Source organism: Apis laboriosa, unplaced genomic scaffold (genome assembly GCF_014066325.1).
Source record: "Apis laboriosa isolate Shangri-la unplaced genomic scaffold, ASM1406632v1 scaffold23_cov150, whole genome shotgun sequence".
Taxonomy (NCBI): domain Eukaryota; kingdom Metazoa; phylum Arthropoda; class Insecta; order Hymenoptera; family Apidae; genus Apis; species Apis laboriosa.
Genome location: NW_025222452.1, coordinates 1,312,380 through 1,335,088, shown reverse-complemented (window position 1 = coordinate 1,335,088; position 22,709 = coordinate 1,312,380). Strand labels below are relative to the sequence as shown.

General features: G+C 33.7%; 2 protein-coding genes across 9 annotated transcripts; both read left to right on the top strand.

Moving 5' to 3' along the window:
* Positions 1–59: 59 nt before the first annotated feature.
* LOC122713304 (sodium/potassium-transporting ATPase subunit beta-1-interacting protein) lies at positions 60–8,683 on the top strand. Of its 2 annotated transcripts, none has more exons than XM_043933639.1 (6): positions 60–240; positions 1,068–1,205; positions 1,288–1,368; positions 1,456–1,647; positions 1,739–1,799; positions 6,763–8,683. In XM_043933639.1, exons 1-6 carry the CDS (start codon positions 187–189, stop codon positions 7,605–7,607), a joined length of 1,371 nt encoding a protein of 456 aa, XP_043789574.1. In that variant the 5' UTR covers positions 60–186; the 3' UTR covers positions 7,608–8,683. The 2 variants fall into 2 exon arrangements, with proteins under 2 accessions (XP_043789574.1, XP_043789575.1); XM_043933640.1 differs by lacking the exon at positions 6,763–8,683 and adding an exon at positions 2,593–5,216.
* A 3,126-nt stretch (positions 8,684–11,809) lies between these two features.
* Positions 11,810–22,709, top strand: LOC122713512 (glutaminase kidney isoform, mitochondrial). Of its 7 annotated transcripts, none has more exons than XM_043934061.1 (12): positions 11,810–12,095; positions 14,014–14,111; positions 18,383–18,418; positions 19,504–19,603; positions 19,687–19,829; positions 19,995–20,368; positions 20,540–20,820; positions 20,936–21,112; positions 21,241–21,401; positions 21,895–22,020; positions 22,138–22,278; positions 22,432–22,709. In XM_043934061.1, the coding sequence occupies exons 1-12, from the start codon at positions 12,003–12,005 to the stop codon at positions 22,613–22,615; spliced, it is 1,914 nt and encodes a 637-aa protein (XP_043789996.1). In that variant the 5' UTR covers positions 11,810–12,002; the 3' UTR covers positions 22,616–22,709. The 7 variants fall into 7 exon arrangements, with proteins under 7 accessions (XP_043789996.1, XP_043789995.1, XP_043790000.1 ...); XM_043934060.1 differs by having other exon boundaries at positions 21,877–22,020; XM_043934065.1 differs by lacking the exons at positions 11,810–12,095; positions 14,014–14,111 and adding an exon at positions 16,907–17,068 and having other exon boundaries at positions 21,877–22,020.

Here is a 22,709-nt window from a genome sequence, read left to right as displayed (position 1 = left end):
GTGCAGTATGGTGCATGTCACTTGCACCAGTCGGTCGTGAGAAAGGGACGGAACAAGTATCGTGGGAATATGGCGGCGCATTAGAACATGCCACAGTGATGCAGTTAACGCGCAACGAGATCGTTCGTATCAAGTGACCAAAGAAACCGTGGCCTCGCACGCTAAAAATCCGTCTGGCCAAATGACATGGGAATTTGTAATCGAAGGCATTTCCTATTGACAATATGCATCTTACAACTCGTGAGTGTCATCGAAAGAAAAATGTTTTATTTCCCGATAAAGGAAATTGTCATCATCCTGTGACACGCTCAATTCTCATTTTTCTTGCGCTGACTCATAGCTTGATATTCTCACGAAAAGATTTGGTTGCTGGAAAGATTTTAATTATTAAATATTTTTTAAGAATTAAAATATATTGCATTACGGTTTGTTACGCGTAAACGAACCGTACGATTTGAACGATTTTATCGACGATATCGGACCTCGATGAAACAATTATATTTACTCGATTATCGCATCGCTTTATCGATCCATGGGTCGCGTGGTTTATCTCTGTAAAATAGAGATCCTCGAATAGAAACTGGGCAATCCATTTAACACCACTTTTACTATTTACTTTCTAAGCGCTTTCTTGTCGATTGGCGTCGATAGAATTCTACATTGCATTACGAAGATGTTTTTTGCAAATTAAAAAATTCAATAGATAAGGAATGAAATGCAATAGATGCAAACACAATACATTAATAAAATTTGTAGATTCAATGTTATTGAGTAATCATTTTTATTAATTTGGCTTTAATAAATTGAAAATTTGAATAATCGAAATAATGGATCATTATTTAAAATAAATTTTTTACTTAAAAGCAAGCGAAGTAGTGAAATAGTTCATAAACATTCATATTTGGAGCATCAGATTAATTGGGTATTTAGAACACAGAGTAATTGATATAGATTAAGAACACAGGCAAAATAGAGTTGACAGAAATTAAAGAGATTAATATTAAGATATTTTTAGTTATTTTAATGATTTATTAAATTTAAATAGAATTGTTAATTTCTGTTTGTAGATCACTACAGTAGAACGTCAGGTCTTCGACTTTCTGGGCTTTATGTGGGCCCCGATACTGGTCAATTTCTTTAACATTATATTTGTAATCTTAGGATTTTTTGGAGCTTTTCAATATAGACCAAAATATATTATATCTGTAAGTGCAATTTTATTTTAATATCTTGTAATAAATAATTAATAATAAAAGGATAATTATCTTTATATTAAACTTATTTCAGTACTGTATATGGAATACACTGTGGTTGGGATGGAATATATTTATGATATGTTTCTATCTTAATGTAGGTGTATTGGATAAAGTAAGTATTAATTTTTTATATAATTTTTTTCCTTTTTTTATAATTTGAATCAATTTTTAATTATATTATATGTAATTAATCTTTCAGAATAGTGATATTTTAAATCTTGGTACTGGTAGTTTTTCTTGGTGGCATGTCAATGGACCAGGTTGCAAAGCTATTTATGATGTTACTGAACCAGAATTATTTCGACCTGCCCGACCTACAAATGTAACAGATTGTGTACTAGATTATGAAATAGTTGAAATTTTACACGCATCTACTCAATGCATCTTAGGTGTAAGTTATCAATTTTTACAATTTACCATATCATAATTTATCATGTATTAATTATAAACACATTTAAAATAATACTTTTCTTTTATTCCAGTTTATTGCAATAGTTGGTGGTATTTATCTAAGTAAAGTTTTTTTGGAGGAAGATGATAGCTGTAAGTATAAAACCCATAGATCTTTTTTTTTTTTTTTTTTTTCTTTATTAATTATCAATTAGTATAAGTCAAATTAGTATAAGAATTAGTTTGCAGAATGAGAATTTTATTTTGAATTTTATCTCATAATATCATTCTGTGGTAAATTTTATTCTAGTATCGGTAAATGAGATCTAGGAACAATATTCTAAATTTTATTCTTCATTTTTATAAAATCAAAAAAAAAGAAAAACGTGCAATGATAAATCTTTTTATCATAAAAATCATATCAAAACAATACATTTCTCTATGGAAAAAAGTTATGATAAATTATCCTGGGTATCTTTTTCTTTTTTTTTTTTTTTATTTAATTAAGTAAGTTTAAGATTTATTATTGCTTGAAAAAAGGGTTGTCGGTTACAGTTGATTTCATTGGTGGATTTGATCCTCCACTTTGGTAAGTGCTTTGCCTGATTCATGGTTGCACGCATTTGCTCCTTTTTTTAAAGCACGAAGTAAAATAGTTTCTTTCATGCGCACCTATTTATTATTCTCGTTATTCATCGATTCTTTTGCGAATGTATTGTAAAATAACTTCTATCGAGCTTGGATATTACGCGGTTCCATTTCTGAATTCATTGATACAGCATGTTGCAAAATAGATATAAAAAATTATAACATTGGCCATGTCGAAATGAAACTTAAGTATCAAGTATACCACCTAAGTTAATTCTATTCAAAAAGAATTACTAAGCTCATGCCACAGACACAATAAAATCCGATCTAATGCAATCGATTCTACGTCATATTTCAGTTGACTTTGTGGGAGGTGATGACTTTGGGTTGGCAGGCCACACGCCGTTGCATCCTATGTACGTTAGCTACTCGGCTCTTCCATCACCTGCCCACCCTCACAAAAATTCCGCTCAAAATTACCCCGCAGGCACAGCTAGCTCTCATCAATCCGTTTGTCACGATACCAGCTTCCCAAAACATAACGATAAAACGTTTAACAGCTCTGGACGAAGTAAATGTAGCTTCAGAAACGACACGATCAAAACTGATCGAACCAATCTGTCCAATCGCGACTTGAAGTACGTTGATTACTCGAACGACTATTCGAATCCGTTGGATCATTTGCAAAGGCCTGTGTCCCCTTATGACGAGTACGATTCGTTGGACAGTGCCGCTAAATTAAAATATCAAAAAAACAAATTGTATTATCCGCACTCGTCCAAGTATAGTCCCGTTGCATCACCGTGTGTCAAGTCTCGACCTGCCGCTGCAAAGCAAAATAAAGCCTCCAACAAGCCTAGAGTCTTTATCGATCATGTTCGCGAACAGCCGATGAGGTCGTTTTATTCTGATCCGAGATTGGCAATTGAAAATCAACAGAATGTGAATGACCAAGAGAAACAGAATAGGTCTAAAAGAGACAGTAGACCTTTATCTTTATATGCCAGTAATTTTTAGATTGTTAGGAATCAGAGAAATATCGTAGTTATTATTTTATTTTATTTTATTATTTTTTTTTATATATATCAATTGATTCGAGGTTCGACTCGTTTTAAAAATATTTTTAGAAAATTAATATATACTTAATTAATATATTTTAAACCTAAGTAACTATCTTAATTATATGTCATAATTTTTCTACATATTACACGTTCGTACGATATTATTTTTCGCAAAATTTTTAATTTGTGACGATTTCTTTTTAAAATGTATCGAGAAAAGATTTTTTTTCTTTTCATCACTATTGCGAAGTAGGACGCGTATTATGTCGGCCTCAAATCGATTAGAAGAACATATGGACTGAGGTTATGTCTATTTTTTTTTTTTTCTTTCTTTAGCGAATTCGAAGATGTAACATAGAATTCCTATCCTTGCCAAATAGATAGAACGATTAGAGAGTAGTTAGTTTAGGGTGCTTTCTCCGATTTGATTGATTTCTTCTCGTTTAGTCTAAAGAGAATATTTTTTTTAAATCAGTTTTTAACATCACAGTAACGCGTAATAATTTTTACTATTTCTCTTTTTTAATATATTTCGATCACGTTTTCCTCTAACGTGAAATATATATATATATATATAATGTGTGTTCAGTAGCATTTGCTTTGTTCGTGTTCATATTAATTCTTTTTTTTTTCTTTTTTTTTTATTTTTTAACTTTACATTTGCTCATAGATATTTCATAGATATACGATTTTTATCGTATTCGTAACAATGCATTTTTATATCGATACATGCACTGTGATACGTATATAGAATATTATATATGAATCGTGTTATTTGAAATTTGTTTTATTCGAGCTTTTTTTATATATATATATATATCGTTAATCGTGTAACTTTTGAAAAGTTGTGTTCGATGGAAGAGTTTTTTGATATTGACATGACGAAATATTGCATTTTAAAAGTAAAATATATATAGCATGAATGGATGATACGATTTATGTCATGTAAAATTTTCACGAATACAATAGTAGAGTTGTTCTTTTTCTTTTTCAATATATCTATTTTTTTTCTCTCTCTCTCTCTCTCGTTACACGAATGGTACTTATTAAGAATTTCTTTAATGATGCGCGGTAGCCTGGCTTATAAGAAATAGCATCTTTCGATAGAAATCTTTAGACTGCATTGAAATTAGCTTGTAGTATTCGCGACACGATGAAGAACTTTGTTTACGATACTTTATATGTAAGGTGCTGCGAAACATTTCTTCATTTCAACGAATGTGTCTGAGTGTTTGGTAAATGCATGCTAGTACTTGTTTTTTTCTTTTTTTTTTTTTTCCTAAGTTCGAAGTTTTTATTTTATATTTTCTCCATTTCTTTTCGACGATCGCGTACGTTTTTTTTTTTTCTTTTTTGCATATTTATGAGAATATGGAATTGAAAATTTGTAAGATATCGCGTATACGAAATATACTTCTGACATTCCATGGATCGATTAACGAAGGATGTTTAACATCGAAGTGATGAAGTGAATTCTGAAGTGACAAAAAAAAAAAAAAAAAGAAGAAGAAGAAGAAGAAAGGATCTTTTACGGACAATCTTTATTAAAATTAAAATATATTTTAGAATATTTTGATAATTTGATAGTTCAAGATTCGTTCGAAGATAAAAAGTCCAATTACGAAAGTGATGAGTAAAAGAAATTTTACGAGCTATTCAAAGATCGCGTTGAAGCGAAAAAAGTTCCAGCAGGAAAGAGGGGAAAAAAAATTCCGCTTATTCGTCGCTTTACATTCTTTTAGGCGTAATAAAACGAATATAAAACATGATCGAGTAAAACAAACAAAAAAAAAAAAAAAAAAAAAAAAAACAAAATATCAATTTATTATCTGTTTATAAATGATTTGATCGACTTATTAATGTTATAGATCGCGCTTTGCGCACAATGATCGATCGATGAATATTTAATGCGATCCGATAATAGACAATAATTATAGACGATCGTATGTGTTCTCAGAATTGTACGGAAAAAGAATTATATACGTTTTGTCGCAATGAATCGTTCCTGAATAGTTAATTTTTATAACGTTAAACATCCAGGTATATATAGCGATTATATAATAGAACAACACACTTGCATACCCATGTAATAATGAATTTTTCTCATCATATCTGATTGGACTTGGAAAGAAGAGCTTGTTTGATTTTGTGCGTTTAATGCATCTTTATTTAATAAGTGTAATTTTCGTTAAGAAAATTTTCTTCTACAACGAATCTATACATATAGTATATATTCTTATTCCCAAAATTATGTTTATATATATGTCGCATACGTTAGATTCGATTCAATTATTAATCAGACGTATAAATTGCTCATTAAATGTACATATTTACGTAATTTATTTTATAAGTGTGATAGAGAGTTTTTTCATCGTATATAGATAAATTTTATTAGTCGAATATATATATATATATATATATATATATATATTATACAATAATAATATTTCAAATCGAATATTTATAATGTTAACGAGTCACTTCAGATAAGGTTATCGACAATGTGTGTGTGTATGTGTGTGTAGTGCTAGACGATCGAAGATTTCCTTTATTTTTTTTTTTTTTTTTTTTCTTCCCTTTGTCGAAGCTTGTACAGTAGTGTCGTTTTTTTTTTTTTTTCACTGTACTTTTGTTAAGGCCGTAGATTTTAATTTTATAATTTATTTTACTGTATCATATATAATTTACCTTATTTGGTGCAGTTCATTGGCGACAATAAACGTGCAATGCCTACTACTTGCTTGCTTTTTTATTTATTAACCCCCACTCTTTTCTTTCATTCCTTCTCTCTGTAACTAATTCTCCTCCTGGTATTCTTTCATGGAATTTTTCGGGGAACTACTTTTATTATTATTATTATTATTATTATTATTATTATTATTATTATTATTTTCAGTGTTTTTTGTCCCTCGATTAATACTTCTTCTCTTAATTCGAATCGAATTAAACGTTAAACGGTAAATTTCGTCGAGAGGTATATGGTTGATCAAATTATCGAGGATAAAAAATCGTTGTTAGGAATTAAAAAAAAAAAAAAATTAATATTCATCAAAATTCGGAAAATTTCGTTCTTACCCATGCATGTAAGAATTCGATCGCTTCGATCGATTTTCTCTTGTACAACTGAGGATTTATATTAATATTAAATAACACTATCTTTTAACAGTTTACACCACTCGACTCAAAAAAGCGTCCAATCTCATCTTTACGGTTTGTGCTTGGACAAACACGCGAATGAAACATCAAAGAGGATCGTATAAAAAGAATAATCTAAATTACAAATTCGGACGAAACACGAATAAAAATGTATTTTTTAAAAATGTATTTTTATCCCAATTTTCACGCTCCAACCGAACGAACGAATCACTTGACGATCCGATGTCCAAGCACAAACTCGATCTTACATCCCCCCCCCTTCCGTTAAAATCCTGTGCTAACTGGGCCTTCGTTTTTTGTCTCGAACGCAGCCCAAGCTAAACGGAAGAAGAAGCAGCCGAGGCCGTTGTACAGCATCGAGTACTCGCAGCCGGAACCGGCGATCCACGACGACAGCGTGTCCCCAAAGCCGATGACGCCTCGAAGAGTGAAGAGGAGGTCCGTGATCTCGCGCGACGGGACGAGGAGGTCGAGCAGAAGGAGCTCGGTGAGGCAGTCGCGCAGGAAGAATCCCGTGAACAGGATAATGGACCACCAGGAGAGCCTGTACGCGAACACGACCGCCAGCAATCTCACTAATCAGAACGTGAACTCGTTGTCCCAGGGCACTCTCAACTACGACCGTATCTCGATGAGTTGGGACAGGGACAGGAACTCGAACTGGCAGCCGGAAGCTGTCAACATGGCCGTCTCCTCCCCCGCGCTGTGGAACAATAATCATCATCCTCATCCTCATCATTCTCATTCTCACCACCACCACCACCACCAGCACCCTTCGAGCCAACAGGATTCGTCGAACAATTACTCGAACGGGAGCGGCAACGATTACACGGCCGCGGGCCAGACTTATCCCAATTGGGACGCGAACAGCTCGACCAGAAACCTGACCGACAATTGGCAGCCGAGCGAGTTGAGCCCGATGCAGTGGCAGGGCCAGAGCAACCCCACCTTCCAGCAGACGAGCACCCAGAGCTTGAACGGGGAGGATTTGGATGACATTTACAACAATCGGCCGGCGAGCGCGAGGTCGAGTTACAGCAATTATCACGGGGTAAGGGCCACCCCCCAGGTTCCGAACAGGACCGATATAGTCAGGCAGAGCCAGAGACAGTTCGTGCTCAGCGGGCCTCCCGCTTATCAGGACACCGTGATATGAGGGAGAGGATGGATTCGATCAATCGAATAGAATGTTATTCAGTTAGATTCGGTTCTTTCGTTTTAATTTTTTGAAACACGAGGAGGAGGGGCTAAATATTAAACGTCCAATTCGAACGTGTAAAATTAAGTCTCTACTTTTTTTTTTTTTTTTTTTTTTTTTTGATGACTTTAATAATGGTTATTATATTCTTGTACTGTGTGTAATTGTTAAGTATAGGGAAGTATAGGGAAGTATACTTCTTCGAAGCTTTACTCGACACGTAACACGATGCAATTTTCTGCATCTTGTATTAATTCTTTGCGAAAGATCTCTCTCTCTCTCTCTCTCTCTCTCTCTCTCTCTCTCTCTCTCTCTCTCTCTCTCTCTCTCTCTCTCTCTCTCTCTCTCTCTCTCTCTCTCTCTCTCTCTCTCTCTCTCTCTCTCTCTCTCTCTGGTATTTTATTAACTATCGGAGGGACGAGTTATTACGCTAAGCGTTTTTTAAGCTTCGCCTTTTTTATCTCAGGACGTCAATTTTTTTTCCGATAAATGTTTAAAAAGTAAAAGTTTCTCTCCTGTATTTCGAAATATATTCGATAAGGGAAAAATTATATACGTTTTATATACACAAGGAAAAGAACTCGCGCTTTACAAATATTTTACAAATATATAGAACGAAGTTGTACGATACACTTTTAGAAACTTCTTTTTTTCTAATACGATAATAATTTTTAATCGTATCTATCAATCGATTAACTATTTTTCCAGAAGGATAAATATATCTGTAAATATTCATCATACGATCACACGAGCATATACTTATTTATATACTTTTCTAACGAGCCATTTTTTAAAAATGGAACGTTATTATACAATATTTTAGAAGAAACACAGACACAGAATTGTAATTCTTTTCTAAGCCTGTATTTTTTGAGAAATGAAATTTCAAATGGCGTACGCCATTTTGTATTCGTTATAATCTTTTATAAATAGTCTTCCGTAGGAGAATGGAGAGGAAGTTGTTATGAAAGAAACAATTGGAATTTTTCCGTGACCAATTTCATAATAAAAAAAAAAAAAAAAAAAAAAAAAAATCGATATACAGACTTTTGGTCGCTGGACAAATTCGTAAATGTTGTTTAAACGCTCTGAGCATGACAAGTGCAATAAGAGATATTTTTTCACGTGGAAAATCAAAATGTACCGCGTCGATGATAATGGGACGTGTGAAATGGAAACCAAAGTATTAAACATCGATGTGTAAGTTAATGTAATACTCGTAATAACTTTTTTTTTTTTTTTTGTAATGAGTGTTGTAAAACTGCCTCAACTCTTTTCGCCGACTGTCGTACAATCTAGGTTTAATTGATTGATTAATTAATTAATTAATTAATTAGGGCGATCGACTTACTGATCTTTCTTTAAGTACTTAATACTTTATTATTCGAGAATCTCCAAATATCGGTTCATCGATCACACACGTAGTCTCCTAAGGTTATTTAAGGTTATTACAACTATTATGTAAGGTTTATTCAAACGAATAAGTTCGATGAACAGGGTATTTTGATTATATATATATATATATTTTTTTTTTCTTTCTAGAAAAGAATTTTAAGGTTAAGTTTGTCCAAGCAGTTCTGTTATTATACGATTCGATCGTCTCTTGATTCGAATTAATTTTTAACGATCGAGACGATGTTATATTTCAGATACGAATATTTTTGTAGAATTTTACACGAATCTCTAGATCTATATAATCGCGATACCGTGCAATGGAAAATATAAAATATAGCAAGAATTGTTATCGTGTTGAAATCATTGTGTTTTATCTTTTTAAAAAGATCAAGATTTAATTTTCGCCTACGAAAAGTCTAATTAAGTCCAATTAAGTTTATACGATTTTTCTATTTCGAAGTTTAAAATTCGAAATTTTCTTCTTCCTTTGCACAGTATTATTACAATTGTATAATTGTATACTCTGTTTATTAAGCGAAATGTATATCGTATAAGTATATCGTTATTTAAAGGCAGCTAGCAGTTCAATTAATTACGAAGACACCGGTAAGACTCAATACCACCACCAGCTTGTACTTATATTGTTTTTGATTATTCACGCTCAGGATTATACACGATTTATCATCGTTTGTAATGTTTTACTACTTTGCGACCATTTGTACAATTGTAAACACGAAGCAATAATTGCAAGACAATAAACGAAAAATAATTCAGATTCAATGGTTCAGAAATTTTATTTTCTTCGCCAATGGTTGATTTGTTTCGTGTTATCTCCATCAAAACTATTTTTCAGAAGAGGATAAGTGGAGGAATGATAGAATAAAGGCTCTGGAAAGCTTTCGAGTTTTATCTAGATTAAACAAGGAACAGTTGCCAGTAATGAAAAAAGATACATTTTTATGGGTATTAAAATAGATATTGATTTCAATTAAAGTGATAAAGAACGTTATCAAGCGAAAAGTAAAGAAAAAAATTTAAATCTCTAATCGCTTTTTCTAGTACAAGTGCTGATTTACTCTTAGTTTCAAAGTATATTCATTAAAATCTACGATTAAACTCGAACGATTCTTTCAAATTGTTTTTATTTTAGTATAATTTTCTCTTAATCACGAGTGACAAATTGTTCTTAATTTTCTTGATTAAAAATTCTAAATAATATCTTACATCGAATTCTGAATCACAAATGAATCGGTGCTTATCAAAGATTTTCAATCAAAAATTAACTTCCCATGCAAAGGGCCCATCCTTCGACTCCCTTACAAGATCTCTTACAAGTACTCACGAAAAATATTCTAAATGTCTACGACTTCGAATCACGAATGAAGTGATTAAAGATTTTCAAAACAATGAAAATTTCCAAAAAAATTTAAAATGTAATAAAATAAGTGTAAAAAGTTCGAATCGCAATGAATCAGTGATTATCAAAGATTTTCAAAAAAAATAGAAACTCTTCACAAACGAAGGATCTATCCCTCGATTTTCCTGTAAAATCCATAAACTGAACCAATAAAGAAAATGAAACAAATTTTAAATGACATCTCCCAACATCGAATCAACAAATTAATCAGGAAAAATGGAAACCTCTTTAAAATCAGTTTTCATACTATTATTACAGAATCTATGCTTCTATAAAACTTATGAAACCTGAAGCCACAAAATTTTAAACGCTATTTCGAATTACAAATGAACGAGAAAAAATGGAAACCTTTTCACAAAAATCAGCTTCCATACAAAAAATTTATCCTTTTTCCTATAAAACTCACGAAATCAGAAAATTTTAAATACAACTTCGAATCAAAAATGGAAATCTCTTCACAAAAATCAGCTTTCATTCTAGAATCTATCCTATAAAATTCATGAAACAACAAAACTTCAAATGCAACTTCCAATCACAATTGAACGAGAAAAAATGAAATATCTTCACAAAAATGAAGTCACAAAATTTTAAAAGCACTTTCGAATCACAAATGAACGAGAAAAAATGGAAATCTCTTCATAAAAATCAGCTTTCATTCAAGAATCCTATAAAACTCATGAAACACAAAAATGAAGCCACAAAATTTCAAACGTAACTTCGAATCACAAATAAACGAGGAAAAAATGGAAATCTCTTCACAAAAATGAAACCATAAAATTTTAAACGCATCTTCGAATCACAAATGAACGAGGAAAAAATGGACATCTCTTCACAAAAATGAAACCACAAAATTTCAAACTAGAAAATTTCAAACTTCGAATCACAAATGAACGAGAAATAATAGAAAAAAACTTCTTTACAAAAATCAGCTTCTACAGAATCCATTCTTTGTTCTATAAAACCCACGAAACAACAAAATTTCAAACGCAACTTCGAATCACGAATGAACGAGAAAAAATGGAAAAACTTCTTCGCAAAAATCAGCTTCCACGCGAAGAATCCTTCATCTTATAAAACTCACAATTGAACAAATGGAAAAAAATGTCTTCGCAAAAATCAACTTTTACGCAAAAAGATCCGTCGACTCTTTAAAAAAAAAAAAATCTATAAACTCGATGCAACAACAGTTCCTCCACAGGCAAGTGGTTCGCCGTCTGGTGAATTTCAATGCCGGCTCGAAGTCGCGCATGTGCCCTATTCGCCGGCTTCTTTCCCTGCCGCCGGACGAACCGACCCTTTCTCGTCTCAGTACCTCGTTAGTTATTGCCGGGACGTCGAGGGTCTCTCGCGTCGCCGCTACTCGTCGCTTGTGCCTGTGCGCCGAAATAACAAGTGAACAATCCTCCTTCGCTCCCCCCTCGCGCCACTCGAGTCTATCCACTCGCTCATTTATCCTCCGCTCACTTTCCTAATCCTTAATTCAATCAAATCGAATTCGAGGCAAGATCTCGGGGTCGAAACAGATCCCGTCTCAAAACCGAATGAATCGCGAGGCGATCGTCAGGGGTATAAGGATGCTGAAGATCGTCAAGGCTGGCTCGAACGGATTAAGAAAGCTGCACACGAGCAATAAGGTGCGTGGAACAGAGCGATCTCTCCACGCTGTCTCTCTATCTCTTTCTCTTTCTCTCTCTCTCTTTCGTCGCGGATCTTTCGTCGACGTTATAGTTCTTTCCGACTTTATCGATTGGACAGACTCGGTTTAGAGGATTGGACACTTCCAAGTGATTTTGAGATAGAATTTTCGGACAATTTCGTCGTTCTTTTCGTTTCCTTGTTGTTGGATATTTATTCCTACAGAAGTGGAAGGGGAACTTTTTTTTTTTTGAAATTTTCGAGAATTTCGAGTTTCTTTCTAGGAGAAGGATTCGTAACCTCGTTAGATTTGGGATTTCAGAGTAAAAGAAACACGTTGCGGCAGAGTCTTCGGGGATCAGAGGATTTGTTGATTAGACGTTGGATTCTCTTTGGCGTTTCTTCTCTCGAAAGAGGAAGAATCGTGGCTGATTGATCAATCGAGAGGCAGAGATGACGTCTAAATGAAAGAGTGGAAATAAGAATTTTTCTATAAATTTTTCCTTCTTCCAAATTATGAAAGAAATATATCGGTGTTGAATAAATCGAAACACCTTTGAACGTAATTGTGTAATATCATATTTTCTTGAGATATCGAATTTTTGATGAAACGAAAAGGAAAAAGAAGAAAATATTATTCTCATGCACATGAATATTAAAGGCAGTTCAAGGAAAAGGTATCGATCACGTTAAGAGTGGACGTGTTAACTCGATGTCCACGTGGGTAGCGACAATGGCCCATTTCAGCGACAAAAATACTTGGACGTGCTATTTGTATCGACGAATCGAACGATTTATTAGTGTTCCGCATAAATTACGGATTTCAACGTTCAATGATGAATTTATTCCGATATTATTTATTCGTATAATAATCGACGCAATTGTATTTACCTTTCGAAGTTGAAGAACATTGTCACGTTGAGAAAACAGAAACAGATTTATAGATTGATCGAACGGGAAAAATTGGTGAGAAAATTTTATTATAATTTTTCGTTTGAAATTCTGTCATCTCGCGTGATCAGTGATAAAAATATTCGAATTCTAACCTATTAAAGCGCAACGTTGCGTTACGCGTTGAACGAAGGAGAAATCGAATGAGAATATTTCGTTATGAAAGAAATATAATATATCAAATCTCTTTAGCGATTCAACTAACTCGTTCGCATTCTTCTCGTTCCGATTCGTTAAGATTTTGATCCGTTTGAGACGTTTCGACCCACACGTGGTGGGTTTCGGCTTAGAGTAGTTGATTCATCAAAGGATCAATACGGAATTGCCTGGCAACCGGCGTTTTCTCACCCCTCGCCATGTTTTTACCGACCCGAAATTCGTTCATCGATCGTTGGACCGGTTTATTAGAAAGCGGAACTATATCCCTCTTTGTCTCTTTATCTCGACCCCCTTTTTACGCGGTTTGGAGGATAGATTCAGATAGATTCCAAACCTTTTTCTTCCCTTCGATCTTTGAGGGCGAGGAAAGAAATTCATCAGGAAGCTCTGAAAACTTAAATTTGAAAAGGAAAAGGGAACTATATTATTTCGTATTCCTTTCTTTCTTTCTTTCTTTCTTTTTTCTTTCTTTTTTCTTTCTTTATTTCTTTCTTTCTTTCTTTCTCCTTCCTTTCTTTCTTTCTTTCTTTCTTCCTTTCTTTCTTTCTTCCTTTCTTTCTTTCTTTCTTTCTTTCTTCCTTTCTTCCTTTCTTTCCTTCCTTTCTTTCTTCCTTGCTTTCCTTCCTTTCTTTCTTCCTTGCTTTCCTTCCTTTCTTTTTTTCGAACTAGGATAAAGCATCGATCGACATTATTCATAAGACAAAAAAAAAAACTATAAATCTAGGCAAAAATTATGTGGATGGCTGATATTACATTAACGCGAAAAAAACACGAGTTCCCTCTCTGATTAGTTTCTTTTATTTTCAGAGACGAGCCGCTGTACCAGCGTCGAAGAAGCTGGGAACCTTAAAATACTTGGACGCTGGTTTCGGAAGTGCCTTAGAATTAGAACGAGCCCAAACGCGGTAATTAATTCCATTTTCATTTTCGTATAACAATTTTCATCTTTTTCGTGAGAGAGAAAAAAAAAAAAAAAAAAGAGAAATTCGACGAGCTATGAATCCTCCTCCATACGAGATCCTACGTCGAGATTCGATTCATCGTACGGATTCGTATTGAGAATCGTATTCTTCAACACGTTTCTTTGAAACGAACGAATTACATGTTTTCGATATTCGAAGGAGCCGCGACGCGTACTCTACTCGTTTCTTTATTATACGAACCCAACAGCAACACGATCCACGAGGGGGGGTGTCCCATTACGGTGATCGGCAATTACGACTCTCGAATTTCGCATACCTCTCGACCGCGAGAGGAAAATTGCGACGCGTAAGATCGAGTTCGCATTCGAGAAAATTCGAGATCCCCTTGTCGCACGACCGATCAACATCTTGCTTCTCGAGATCGAGAGAATTTAATCCAATTGTACATCGGATAATTTTTAGATAAGGGAACGTTGTAATTCGTGTTATTTCAATATTAATATATATATATTATATTGAATTATTATTATTTAATATTATATTATATTATGTATTATATTCAATATTAATATATATATATTATATTATAATTCTCTGCAATTTGAAAAAAAGATTTCAAGATTTTTAATTTTTTAAATTCAATTCTTTCTCCTCTTGCAATTTGAAACAATTTGTTCGCGACACGAAAAGATCAATATTTTTAAATTATTCTCGCCGTGACGCGTAAGTTCGCCGAGAAAATTCGAGATCTCCTATGTTGCACGATCAACATCTTCCCGTGATCGAGAGAATTTAATCCAGTTGTGGATAATTTTTAGATAAAGGAATATTGTAATTCGACTTTTAAATAATAATAATGTTATTTCAATATTCTCTGCGACTTGAAAAAAAGATTTCAAGATTTTTAATTTTTTAAATTCAATTCTTTCTCCTCTTCAACTTGCAATTTGAAACAATTTTAAACAATTTAAAATCGTGGCACGAAAAAATCGATATTTTTAAATTATTCTCACCGTAAGTTCCTTGAGAAAATTTGAGATTGCCTATGCTCTTGTTGCGAATTTAAACAATTTGTTTACGAAACGAAAAAATCGTGACACGAAAAGATCGACATTTTTAAATTATTCTCACCGTGACGCGTAAAATCCAAGTTTGCTTAGAAAATTCGAGATGCCCTCTATGCCCTCGTTGCACGACGATCACCATCTTCCTGTGATCGAGAGAATTTAATCCAGTTGTATATTGGATAATTTTTAGATAAAGAAACATTGTAATTCGACTTTTAAATTATAATAATAATAATAATTATGTTATTTCGATATCCTCTAACTTGAAAAAAAGATTTTTAATTTTTTAAATTCCTTCCCCCTCTCCCCTTCAACTTTCAATTTGGAACAAGCTTAAACAATTTGTTTATGAAAAAATCGTGGCATGAAAAGATCGATATTTTTAAATTATTCTCGCCGTGACGCGTAAAATCCAAGTTTGCTTAGAAAATTCGAGATGCCCTCTATGCCCTCGTTGCACGACGACCACCATCTTTCCGTGATCGAGAGAATTTAATCCAGTTGTACATTGGATAATTTTTAAGATTTTTAATTTTTTAAATTCAATTTTGTCCTCTCCCTTCTCTTCAATTTACAATTTGGAACAAATTTAAGTAATTTTGTTGCGAAATCGAAAAGATCAATATTTTTAAATTATTCTCGCCGTGAGGCGTAAGTTCGCCTAGAAAATCCGAGATCCTCTATGCCCTCGTTGCACGACCGATCAACATCTCCTCGTGATCGAGAGAATTTAATCCAATTGTACATTGGATAATTTTCACATAAGGGAACGTTGTAATTCGATAAATAATAATTTTAAATAATAATAATAATTATGTTATTTCAATATCCTCTAACCAAACTTGGAAAAAAGATTTTTAATTTTTTAAATTCACTCTCCCCTTTAACTTGCAATTTATTAATTTAAAAAGAGATCTTTTTAAATTATTCTCGCCGTTACGTACAATTATTGGATTCGTGGCGATCGATCGGGATACGGAGGGGATGCGGCCACTCTGTACGCGCGGAGAGACGGATATTAGCCGCAAACGTTCGATTGCATAATTGAGCGAGCGAGAGAACGAGAGTCAGAGCGGTTGAACCGCGGCCAATAATGGGTGTACAATAATCTTGGCGGATGTTTATTAATTTCGTTTCGTTTAAATGAGGGAGGGGGGAGGGAGAAAAAAAGGCGATCGTTTCTAACAATAAAGAAATAGATATCGTTAAATGGGGCACAATGGAGAGCCAATAAATTCAAAGTAATCGATATCGACGGTTCTCAACAATCGGTTTTTGTTCGTGGAATTGTTAATTAGAATCCTCTCGCAAAGGGGGGAAGAAGAGAAGAATCAATCGATCAATCCCTCCTCTCTCTCTCTCTCTCTCTCTCTCTCTCTCTCTCTCTCTCTCTCTCTCTCTGTCGATCTCCGTTCAAATTTTCGCTTTACTTCGAAATCGGATCGCTTTTTCCATATTTTTCCATCTTTTTGTTTTTCTTTTCCCCTTTTCGACTTCTCCTTTGATAGAAACGAACGAGATACGAAATAATCGATTGAGAACCGTCGATATCCTTCGAGACATCCGACCCCACGGATGTGCAATAATTTATTGAATAATTTATCGATGCCGACTTAAATACAAATTCGCCCTCTATACGCAACATTGCACCTCGAGTTTCGAGAGAGTGATCCTGATCCTTCTTCGGTGGAGAGGCGTTGCGTTTGGAAGAAACAGAAACAATTGGTTTGGGAGAAAAGCTTCTTGATTTAAGAGGAGGAATCGATGAACGATCAGTGCTCGGTCTCTCGTTCGAAGAAGGAGGACGATGGACAGCTTCGATCTCAGTGAATCGTTCGTGGAGTGTTCTAATTTTCGTAAATGGTATTTCCGGTAAGAATCGAATTATAAAGAATTATAAAATTCACTTCTTGTCCTCGTATCGTGTTGTAAAATGAGTAGAACGATAGAAATCGATCGATTTTCTTTTGTTTTTTTTCTCATTCGAATCGAATATCCTTCGAGCGACGAACCTAACCTCGAAGAAAAATACGAAAAATCTTAAACGTTCCTTTGCAGGAGTTCTTTACCTTACGACGATATTGTGCAATATATTGTTTGTTAAGTTAAATTAAGAAACTTTTATCACCAACCTCCTCGAGTTTTTTAATGGCTCTAACTCACTGTCCAATCAACTGTTCGCCAGATACTCGAGATATATTAGCACGTGTTACGTTTACTCTGGATTAATCATACGTTCGTCTCGCATTTATTATTATTACACAATAATAAAAATCTAATAATTATGATTGAATCGTAAATCCCTTCGTGATCGAGAATAACTCCTTGAACATCTTCGGATTATTTTTTCCCCGAGTTCAAATTCTTCCCCTCCTTCCCCCTCCTTATATTTCGTAATAATATTTTATCGAAATATCAGTCAACGTCAAAATATGAAAAATGAAAAGAAGGCAGGAAAAAAAGATTATGAACTCGTTGTTTGCTTGATCAACCAATTTACCCAACTTATTTGTCCCATCGTTTATTTAAACGTTTCGTAATGCGAAATTACGTTTCCAATTTCCGCCCGTTATCCCGTACGGATTTGATATTTTTGGACCGAGTTTTCTCGTGTTCGAGTGGGGTCGTTGTTGATTTTTCCTAGCCTAGGTATAAAAGAAGCGTTTCCTTCTTGTGTCTTGTATTCACACGTACTAGTTGAGCAAGTTGTAATAGAGAACAAGTGAAAAAATATCCGATATATCAAGATCGTGAGAATTTATTCGCGAAACAATTTTTAACAATTTTTAACATAAACAACGATACTTTTAATCTTATCTAAAAATTTATAAATAAAATTTATAAATTGCTTGATATATAATAGTTTTAAATTAAAATAATTCTTCGATTGAAAAAAAAAAAAAATTGGCAAATTGCAAGTTGTCGGAATCGAAGTCTCGAAAAAAAATTCGAAACATGGTTGTGCCTTGCGTGAAGGTGGATCAAGCGTACGATGATTCGGAGATAGTGCCGATGAATTATTTGAACGATTCTCAATATTATTCGCTTAGAACGAAAATCGTGTACTCGATCTGGTTGGAGAAGAATAGCGAAAATTCAAAACAGATATTGGCGCGTTTTCTTAGGTAAAGATATCCTTGATCGTCTGTCTAACTTATAACTCTCTTCTTGTTTCTGTTTTTACAGCGAGTACAGCTTCATTCATGACAGCCATTACATGTAGTGAGTACAGTGTGATTATGTTGTTGTCGGCAATTCAGTAATTATCTCTTTTCTCCTAAAATTGTTGCTAGATTTTTCTTTCTTTCTTTTTCACAAAGTGACAATAGATACTTTTTTTTTTTTTTTTTTTTTTTAAACACTTAAGTAAGCATAGAATCTTAATAAGCTTCTTGGTGATAATATTATTTGCATATATAATATAATATAATATTGAGTATGAGTAAAAGTAATAGGATAATTTTTGTGGTTACAAAATATCACAATATCATTGCTGTCCAATATTAGATTCATATAGATTCTACGTTTTATATATTTTAAAATAGGATTGAAATTGTGAAAGGTTAACAGTTTCCTTAGAGAAACCTTATATCCAAATCCTTAAAAAATTCTTACATCATATGACAATATTTTCTTTAAATGTAAACTATAAATGATAGTTTTAATATATAATTTAAATTCTAACTTTGTTGTATCATCCTTAACTCTGTTTTTGTATGAACGGTATTATTGATCTAACGACGAGTTAGAAGTAAGTACGTCATTCGATTAACACCAAATGCACGTCGTTAATCAGATGACTTTTGAATAAAATTTCAATTAAATTTAATTAATTATTTTTAGATATTCTTTTTTTTTTTTTTGAGGAAATTTAAATGCAAGAACGTGTTTTTGCGCTTTATGGATCTCGTTAATGGGAATATTGGCATGATTCCAGATTTGTTATGTATTTTATTACTTATAATTGCATGTTAGTGAATTATGTGTTTCACATATGGTAGTGATAAAACTAAAAATAAACGTAAACGGGATCAATTTTGTTATTTTATGAGATGCAAATTGCATGCCACAACACTTAGAATGAATATAAATAGAGATATAAGTAGTGCAATTCTATTATATATAGTGTAAACAATGATATAATTGGAAAAATAAACAATGTCATTCATCAACGATATTCATCCTTCTAATATATTGCATTTTATATTTCTATCTTAAGAATTTCTCGTTTCATCAATTGAGAAATCTGATTAAATTACACAAATAACGTGTATAATAAATCGTCCAATTTATATTTCTATTTCTAGTACTAGAGATCAAGATCAGGCGACGAATGCGGAAGATGTCCTCTTTGATATGTTTAAAAACGAAGATACCGGTCTTCTAGCGGTGGGCAAATTTTTGGCTGTGAGTAGTGTTAGTCCCCCTTCGAGACTATCAGTTTCATCTGCTAAATTTAATTAACGTTCCTTATTTTTACACGTTTCCAGGCTCTGAGGACTACCGGTTTGCGAAACGACGATCCAAGACTCCAAGAATTCACGGATAACTTGAGGAAGGAACATTTGAAGACTGGGGGTCACGAAGGTGTATCTCACGAGACGCAAAAATTGAACAGAGATCAATTTAGAAGGTAAGTCGACTTCCTTAAGAATTGATAATTTTAAAAAAAATATCGCACAAATTTTTCAAGATAATATAAAATTATATCTTGATATAAAAAATTGAAAACGAAAGATTTTTAAATCTTCTTTAATATAAAACGAATAGAATAATTTTTCTTTTAATCATGTTACAGAATTATAAATCCGAACATAGTGCTGATCTCACGGGCGTTCAGACACCAATTCATTATACCCGATTGGTCGGGTTTCACAAAGCACATAGAGGACTTCTATTGGAAATGCAAGTCGAACTCGGAGGGCAAGGTCGCCTCTTATATACCACAGCTGGCAAGGATGAATCCGGATTACTGGGGCGTTTCCGTTTGCACGATCGATGGGCAGAGATTCAGCATCGGTGACACCTCGATTCCTTTTACCTTGCAAAGTTGCAGCAAGCCTCTGACTTACGCGATCGCTCTGGACAGGCTGGGACAGGAAGTAGTTCATCAGTATGTCGGCCAGGAACCGTCCGGACGCAACTTCAACGAGCTGGTGTTGGATTACAACAGTATGTTTTAGATTATTTTTCGAACGCGTAGTATTTATATCTTTAATTTCCATTTCAATTTCAATTTCAGTGTTGACAAATTTCTTATTCTTTTTAATTCTCTTTCCTCTGCTATATGCTTTTACGTTATGTTTTGTCCTGTTATTTTTATACGTTCGTGGTTCTTTACAGAGAAACCCCATAATCCCATGATCAACGCTGGCGCAATCCTAGTCTGTTCTCTCTTAAAGTCTCTGATCAAGCCTGAAATGACTTTAGCCGAAAAATTCGACTTCACGATGAATTATTTCAAGAGGCTAGCAGGTGGGGAGAACATGGGCTTCAACAACGCTGTATTTTTATCGGAACGAGAAGCGGCTGACAGAAATTACGCGCTTGGATTCTACATGAGGGAGTACAATTGTTATCCCGATAAATCAAATTTGAGAGAAATCATGGATTTCTATTTTCAGGTAAAATTTTTTTTCCTTCGTTTCCTTTCTCTCTCTCTCTCTTCTTCTTTTTTTATTTTACGTAAAAATATATAATATTAAATGATAAATGAATATATGTATTTTTATTGGATAGTGCTGCTCCATGGAGGCTAATTGCGACACGATGGCAGTAATGGCAGCCACTTTGGCTAACGGCGGCATTTGTCCCATAACCGAAGAAAAAGTTCTAAAACCTGACAGCGTTCGAGATGTTTTGAGTTTGATGCATAGCTGTGGAATGTACGATTATAGCGGCCAATTTGCATTCAAGGTGATATTCTACGAATAAATATTTTAATTTGATTTAAAATTCACAATAATTATCCGTGGTATACATTGCTTTTTGTAATACTTTCCGATTTACATTGATTAATATCGAACAAAAATTCGAATATATAGGTTGGTATCCCAGCGAAGTCAGGAGTGTCGGGAAGTCTTCTGGTAGTGATACCAAACGTGATGGGCATTTGCACATGGTCACCACCATTGGATCCCCTCGGAAATTCCTGCAGAGGTGTCCAGTTTTGCGAGGAACTCGTCTCCGAGTTTAATTTTCATAGGTACAAATGCTATTTACATTCGTTTAGCGTGCTTGCATAGATGCAGCTGACACTTACAATTAGTTAGGTTATGCGCACTAACTATGATCACAAAAGAAACAATTAGTTTTTATAAAAAAGAAAAAAAAATAAAACGTTATTAGTTGCAATCACACAGAATTTAGCAAAAATCCAAACGATTGTATGATTGATAGATGTCCACTTAGATATTTATATATATATATAATTATACATTTTTTTTTAATTATCGTTGCTGCAAAGTGCTAACTTTGAATCACGAAAACAATAATAACTCACATTAATCAAACTGTTTATTCTCCCTCCTTTGCTTTTCTCACAATTCCTGCTACAAACACAACACCTGCACGAATATATACCATACCTGAACAAATACATTCTGCCTATTACTCTCTTCTTTACATCGTCTGTGTTCATTGGTTTCCCGTCGTTTTCCATCCCGTCCCGATTAGTGTAGCACCTACTATGATCACAGGTACGACAACTTGAAGCATGCGACTAATAAAAAGGATCCGAGAAGGCACAAATACGAGACTAAAGGACTGTCGATCGTTAATCTTTTGTTCAGCGCGGCCAGTGGCGATGTTACAGCGATGAGAAGGTATTCTGAAAATAATTTATTTTCTATCTATCTACGTTGCAATATTCTCAATATTTTCAATATTATTAATTTAAAGAGAATTATTCAGATTTATCTCATTGTTAATTCAATTCTCAGGCATCGATTGAGCGGTATGGATATGACATTGTCGGATTACGATGGTAGGACAGCTTTGCATTTAGCTGCCAGTGAAGGACATTTAGATTGTGTTGAATTTCTTATCGAGCAGTGTGCAGTTCCTTACGATCCTAAGGACAGGTAAATTCTGTTTCTTATTATCCTTACATCCGGCAGAAATCAAGAAATTTCTTATTTGAAAAAAAATATATATATATATATATATATATATATATATATATGTAATAAAAAATGATATACTTATTTGATACACTATTTTCTAAAATATTTCAGGTGGGGAAAGAGGCCGATCGATGAAGCAGAAACATTTGGACATATGCAAGTAGTAGAATATCTGAATAATTATGCTGTGGCTCGAAAAACTGAAATGGAAAATGAAGAAAAGGAGAATAACAATAATGATGAAAGGAATTCCCGAACAGTCGCAGAATCTGCAATTCAAACGCCATTACCATAAGATTATTGCGGCATTAGATAGGATATTTATTTTTGGGAAGATATATGGTACGATGATTGATTGAACAGAAATGGAACGCGTGATATAATTATAA